Here is a 7,281-nt window from a genome sequence, read left to right on the forward strand (position 1 = left end):
ACCACGGGATAGGGCCAGGCCCAATCTCAAAAAGAGCCACAAAGCCAAAAGTGGCAACGATGCTGATGTATTTGATCCACTCCACAATGTCCTGCGAGGGAACAAAACACGATCAGCTGCAATTTGAGGCAAACCTGGCAGAGCACAATGCCATCTCCAGTACCACAACTTTCTCAGCTGTACCGTGAACACTGTGGCACGGTTTCCACCGTTAGGAAGTTGTGCGCTCCACCACACACTGGGCTCTAGCCCCAGTTGTACCTGCCTACAGGGCAGAATTGCAGGGCAAGGCATGTGTATAGCCCTATAGGTCCCCTGCTGGGGTCAGCGTGGACAAGAACACCGATTACTCACCTTCAGAGCTAAAGCGACAGTCATCAGAACAGCGCACACAGCCATGCCACCCAAGCCAACTAAATGGAGAGTCCTGCGCCCTGCATGCTCCACCAGGAACAGCTGGAAATGTGGCAGAAGGAGAAAAAAAAATAAATTCATGACTTTGGCAGCAAGAGCAGAGAGGCTCCTTTGCTCAGCATGCCCTGCACCTCTTCCCTGTATCTGCCTGTAGCCCTCAGTGCCAGTCACCAGGCTGCTCCATCCTTGGCACAAGTTTTTCCTCCCTAGTTCTTGCTACTGACTTCTCTCCTCTTTCTTTTTCCCCCATGCACTCCTTTTCACCCTCCCTTTCTTCTAAAAGGGTAACAGTATCTCTTTCTCCTCTCCTCCCACAATGCTTTTAATGCATTCTTTTCTTTGCTCTCACAGGCCATTGCCTAGCCCAACATTTTGCCGCAACGTGGCTACTCATCTTCAGTCATATCTCCCAAAAAAGCCCAGGCAGACAAGTTACCTCTCACCATAAGGCTCCATTCCACTTACCGATATAACAGTGAAGACGGTGTTTACCACGCCAGCTCCAATAGTGGCATATACAGGCTGCGTGATACCAGCTCTTTCAAAAATCCCAGTAGAATAATAGAATACCTGGGAAGAGAAGCAGAAGTTGGACACTGTCACGATTCCAGTGTCGGAGAACATGTCCCTCATTCTCTGCTTAACGGCTTGCAGGCCCAACAGGGAGTTGGGCCTCTCTACGAAGCACTCCACAGCCTAAACCAGCATGCTCCCAGCCAAGGTTCATTCACTTGGTGCAGGGCTGCAATGTCTTGCCAGGGTGTGGGGGAAAAGTGAAAGCCAATATAATCTCCACCTTCCATCTTAGCAACCTCTGCGATATCACAAAACAGTGATCTCCAGTAAAGGCACAAAGAGGTTTTTGGAAGCAGAGTTCTCTCAACATCAGTTGCAAGTGTAGCCGGGGATAAGGGAGGCTCAGCAGATGGGACAGGAGGATAAACTCACAGCATTGATGCCTGAGAGCTGTTGGGAGAGCTGCAGCATGATGGCAATGATAATGGCTTGACGGTAATTTGGAGAACGGAAGAGCTCTGGCACAGTTGCTTTCTTTTCCTGGGACATTTTAGCACTCTCTTCTTTCATCTCCAGGATGTCTTGAGACACATCTTGCGTACCACGGAGCTTCTGGAGAACTGGAGGGAGGAATCCAAAAATGCCAGGTATAACACACCCACGGCCAGTAGGTTTTTCCACCCCCAGGCCCCGCTATTTCAGAGAGGGCACGCTGGTAAGACTGGACCACCTGCCAGTCAGTGTTTGGGGCTGCTACGTGGGAAAGACCGAGCCTCTACGTGCAGCCTGGCTCATCTTTTCAACCCAAAGGCTGGCGTGCTGTGATCAGCATAGAAACCAGGCACAGGTCCCGCTCACATTGCTTGATCTCCAGACTCGGGTTTGATCCCTAATTCCGTTCGCACGCTTGCCAGAGCTGACTCCAGCCCTCTGCGGTAGGAGAGGGAAACACCCTCCGAGCTCTTTGTTAAATGCCAGCCTATTTCTTGCCTTTCCGGAGGAGCTGACAGAGCTGCAGCAGCTGGCCCTGCTCTATCCCACCAGGCCAGGTGCCACTCATCACCTCTTAATCCCACCCAAAGTCTCTGTTGGGATGCCAGGTTTCTCACACCTCCTGGCACTGGTGGAACCTGACGGATGGGAGGGTAGGCCTGGTGCCCTCCGGGCATCACACCCTGATCCACCACAGGCTCCAGAGCCAGCTCTGGCCTCCCACTCAAAGTTCGGGGCAGGCCGGGAGCCAGAATAGAGAGATCTGCCCCTGCAGAGATCAGTTCTTACCTGCTTGCGCTTTCTCTTCCTCCATCTTGTTGATCAATAGGAAACGGGGGCTCTCGGGGCAGAAAAGAAGAGCCACGCACTGCAGGACAGCTGGGAGGATCGTGAATCCCAAAAGCAGCGGCCAAAGTTCTTCAGTCCCCATGATGCTCTCCAGGCCAAAGATCTACACCAAGAATTGGAGAGAGAGAGTGATTTAAATACTCCAATTCCTCGCACCCATGAGTATGACATGAGGACCACGTACCCTCCTTTCCCCCTGAGGACAGGATCAGGTTGTGTCAAGCCTACCTGGGCCACCAGAATGCCCACGACAATGCCCAGCTGGTTGAGGGTGCCAAAGGCTCCACGGAGGCTGGTGGGCGAGACCTCACTTATGTACATGGGCACAAAGCCAGTGCAGAGACCACAGAAGAGGCCAATAACGAAGCGGCCGATGATCAGCATCTCCACTGCCTTTGCCATCTTAGAGAAGGCCATGAGAGCACCACCGGCAAAGGCCAAGACGTTCACCAGTAACATGGAGTTCCTCCTGCCAGGGTAAAGTAGTCAAGACTGAGCTTAAACTGGCAATACAGTGAGAAAACCATTGAGAGGGGGGTAAACCTACCCATGACCCCCAGTCTCAAGGGTAGAAGGACAACAGAGTAATTGCTGTTCAGCTCCTGCCTTGGCCTACAACCCCTTCTTTCTTTTTGCAGCCCACATCGCACATTCTTGCTTCCTCCCCAGCCGCCGCCTCCTCCTCCTCCTCCTCCTTTCCCCTCACCTCTGCCCTCTTCCTCCCAACGCTCCACTGCAGAAGGGAAAAAAATACCCCAATGGTTTGGCTCCCTCTTCCCAACTTACCTGCCAAATCTGTTGACGAACAGGCTGACTGAGAAGGAGCCGATCATACCTCCTACCGAGAAGATGGCCACAGAAAGGGACCACAGAGAGGTGAGGAGCTCTTGGGAGACAACCTCCCCGCTCCGTTCTGACAGGGTCCCGTTGAAGAACCTCTGGATGATCTGCGAGAGAGATCAGGAGAGGACAGAGTTACAACCCAGTGGGAGGCATTTTGCGCTGCGGAGAGGGGAAGATGACTTCTAAGGTCTTCCTTTTGTTTTCACGGAGGCAAGAAGGATAGTCCCTAAAAATTCAGTAGGCAGCAACAAGTCATACGAGGAGAAAATGAGAGTGCAGAAAGAGGAACTTTCACTGAGAAGTTCTGTAGACGGGTAGCGGCATGATGAGGGAGAGATTGCTTCAGTGAACATCGGGGGGAGGTGGGCCAGTGTTTATTAAGGAAAACAGGGTTATCTTGTGAATGGTTTTGGATGATGCAAGTCACTGGTGGTGCTTGGAAGCGGGTGCGAGACAGTTGGGAGCAAGAGGGAGGAAGAAAACGTGACCAGAGAATGGAAGGGAACATTTCTGGCAATACCAGAACTGTGGCAGCAGAGACAGGCTTTCTGAGATGGAAATTGTTTGAAGGGACACACAAAGTTTCACTGAGGCAAGCCTGAAAAACTGCAGTATTATGTCAAACAATCCTTCCTTGTCCCATGGGAATGTGACAGGGCTGATCTCCAAGGCCTCCTCTTGGATAATGAGGGACATTCTGCAAGGGCTGAGGGGGCCGTGGCCCCAGCAGATGGCAGCAGGACATTAGCTAGGCAGGACACCCCCACCTCCCACCCCCAGTGATGCGACATCTATTCCCGGAGACAGGGTGGATGTGGTATTGGGTGAGTCAGTTCCTGAGAGAGAGGAACCATCTTACGGCTGCAAGAAAACCACATTCCTCATGTTCATCTCTTCTCTTCTGTTTCAGTCTACAGTCATGAGATGACTTGGTCAGAGTGCCAGAATTCACAACCCTTTTACAAGGAACCCTCAACACGAGGAATGAATAAATAAAAGCAGCCTGAGATGGTCCTGGGGATAAAGTACGCTAAAGCAACTGTAATCCTTACCAGCCCTCAACTGTTTTCTGCGCATTGCTCTCTGCATTCCTTCTGCCATGGCTGGTTTATTCTGACTCAAAACTGAAGTGGCTCACATTCCTCCACATACCAAATAGAGACCTACGGGGAAATGGCAGCTGGAGCCCTCCTGCCCCTTCTGTACTCCTAATTGAGAGAATTAACCTCTCTGCTTGCTCGCTCTCCTCCCCCAAACGTGCCTGTCCTGTCCGTTGTTGTAGTCGAGAGGGAGTTTTGAATGTCTTCTTGACTTCACGAACCAGAACCAAATTATTAGCCGCTCGGGAGACATCTCCTCTCCTTTCTACACCACTGTTTCCCCATCAGCCCCTGGCTCGTACCATCTCCCCAGCTCATCCTCCCTCTCACCTTCTCGGGAGCATTGATGACTCCAGTGTTGTACCCAAACTGGAGAGATCCAATAGCAGCAATGGAAACAGCATAGATAAGGGGCGCAGTGATTTTCTGTGGAAAGAAAGAAAACAATGATTTAGTTCATTTGGTTACTCGTGCTTTCTACACGACTCGAGTTTTTTTTCTTCAGCATAAACAGCAGTCGCAGCTCGTAGGTGCCACATGCAAGTGTGCCAAGGGCAAGGAACGAACGGGCTTTTATCCAGCAAAGGTGGGCACCGCTAACCGAGACCCTGGGAAGGGAGACGCAACCCTACGGCACGACAAAATCCTGTGACTAGAAGTAGGAGGGCCTGTCAGGACCTCCCTTTTATTTATCTTCTGACCTTCATCAACTATTCTCAGCTCATCAGTAATAAATACACCGGTTGCATTAGCGGCTGTTATTTTGGGTTGATCTGCTTTACAAGAAAAGCTTTCGCTGATCTCTGGCGTCTCATGAAACGAAGGCCTAACTCTTCCCCATGCCAAGTGCCAAGTTCCCATAAACCGAGTCTCGGATCTGCCCATAAATCCAGTCTCGGATCTGCCCACGAGCTCTCCTGGCAGTCACTCCTAACAGTTCAAACACGCACTCTTCAGCAACGGGCCCGCTTTTTCCCAGGCTGGAGCTTCCCAACCCTGCCCCAGGGCATCTGGCATGGCAGCCAACAGCGCTGCCAACCTTCCCGTTTGTTTTTCTCGAAGCTGTGGCAATACTTGGTATTTTAAATGAAGCACAGTCCCTGGAATTTGAGTACGCGTGAATCTCTAGTTATTAAAATAAAACAAAAGCTTCCGAACCCTCAAAGCCATAGGAGGAAGCTTGAAGGTCCAACATCAGCAGTCCCACAGACCGAGAAATGTTGTCAATGAAAAAGCACCTGACATTTTCTATGTGTTTAAGGTTGGTGGCATTGAAGGCAGCCCAGTGCCAGGGAGGCACGGGGGAGCAGGCGACTCGGGAGTTGGCACTTAGACGGCCAGTCCTGAGTTGGCACAATTTAGACTGATCATGTTTCTGTCTCGGGAGGGATTGGAAGGTTTTCCAAAAATATTAACAGTTCCTTTTTTCCAAGGCTTTCCAGTTATTGTCCTAAGGCTGGCAGAGGAAAGAAAAGTACTCCGTGGGGTTTACTGTCACGGCTCTTCCAGCCTCTCGCTTTCCTGCTCAGCTCCCAGGAGCAGTGGCTCCCAAGGCTGCCTCCAATTTTTGCCAATAACCTTCTGCCAGCGCGCATACCACCCTTACCAGTCTTTCAAGCCAAGCGTGTCGGTGTTTCTGGCCTGCACAACCCTCACACAGCTACCAGTCAGGCCCCAGCAAACAGAAACTGGGGAAATTACTCTCTGACCTGGTTTCCCCCACCTACACCATGTAAATGTCTCAGGCTGAGGTCTCTTCCTGCAGATGGAGACGAAGGGACAAGACCCTTTCCTTGCAAGGGGCAGATGATTCCTCGAGGTAGCCTTCACACCTGGAGACAGCCTCGGCCTTCTTCTCCCTTGCCACCCTGCCACCCGCTCCCTTCTTTTTTGTCACAAGGCAATTTGGCACAGAACCACAAGGCCACAACCCTTTCAAAGCACCCCGATGCCTGTAAAAGGGCATGAAGATACCCAAGCATTTTTAGGACACCAAGCCACGTCATCCCTAGTCAGCAGGTAGAGCAAAGCCGAGGACAAAACCCAGCTCTCCACACGCTCGACACACAGTGACTCAACACAAGAGCATCTTTCTCCCCAGGGTGCTGCTTTGCCATGGCTTGCTGGGGTCATTGCTGGCCTTTTGCTTCTGGGCGTGGCAGGGACCATAGGGTACCACTTTGTGGGCACCCCTTCCCTACCCGGCACGTACCCAAACCACAAGGAGGTTACTTCTACCCTCTTTCATACTCTCTTCTCCTGGTTGTTACCTGCTATTCATCCCCTGCTACGTAGACATCAGACCACCCTCTCCAGCGACCCAGACTGCGACCTCACGTATGGATCATTTGTTACTCCTGGAAGCGCCTCGCTTCCCAAAAGGCAAACGGGAATCTCAGAAATGGTACAGCTACACCCATCCCTACCCAAAGGCTCAAGGCTGAGGTCCATACACCAGCCAGGAATTTAAACCACCAACCCTTCCCTCCGACCACAGGCACCAGTGGCGTTCATTATCCAGGAGATGCTTCTCACCAGCATCCCTTCTCCTTCACGGCCTGGAAATCCCAGAGCATCCCAACTTGTTGAACCCAACTCAAGCAGCCGCCCAGCCCTCCCCCGAGCGACCTTGACCAGACCCTCTCTTTTTCTCTCGCCTCCTCTTCTCACACCATCACATCTCCCATCAACACGGCGGTTTGGGTCCCGGCCTTGCCAATTCGGCATCCCCCGGCATCCCGCACCGGGGGCCGCTGGGTTCTCTCCCGTCTCCCGCTCCCACCCCACGCGTGTTTCTCCCTCGCTGCGCCCAGCCACACGCAGTCATGAGCTCACCCCGGGCTGCGGCTCAGCTCTGGTGCCGACAAAAGCTCCGGTTCCAAACGGGGAGGGGGGAAAGGATAAGCTTTGCTTTCCTCTTGAAATTTAAAAAGGTTTTTATTATGAGTCACGTCATCACCGCCCCCCCAAAAAAAACGCTTTAAGAGGAACCCCCCTTTTGGCATCACGAAACAAACCTCGTGATCGATACGGTAAGACACGCACAGCATCATGTGGATCACGCACG

At 52.1% G+C, this 7,281-nt stretch overlaps 1 protein-coding gene across 1 annotated transcript in view; it reads right to left on the reverse strand.

The window, feature by feature from the left end:
* Positions 1–4,640, reverse strand: part of LOC104167851 (solute carrier family 2, facilitated glucose transporter member 3-like) — a gene marked incomplete at its 5' end in the record, with an annotated part of 5,507 nt that extends 867 nt beyond the window's left edge. The window contains 8 exon segments of the mRNA XM_009708241.1: positions 1–91; positions 355–456; positions 880–984; positions 1,363–1,550; positions 2,212–2,374; positions 2,500–2,740; positions 3,058–3,218; positions 4,545–4,640. The exon segment at positions 1–91 is cut by the window's left edge and continues 32 nt beyond it. Coding sequence (XP_009706543.1) covers positions 1–91; positions 355–456; positions 880–984; positions 1,363–1,550; positions 2,212–2,374; positions 2,500–2,740; positions 3,058–3,218; positions 4,545–4,640 — 1,147 coding nt within the window.
* Between the last annotated feature and the right edge of the window lie 2,641 nt (positions 4,641–7,281).

Source organism: Cariama cristata, unplaced genomic scaffold (genome assembly GCF_000690535.1).
Source record: "Cariama cristata isolate BGI_N322 unplaced genomic scaffold, ASM69053v1 scaffold6229, whole genome shotgun sequence".
Lineage (NCBI taxonomy): Eukaryota > Metazoa > Chordata > Aves > Cariamiformes > Cariamidae > Cariama > Cariama cristata.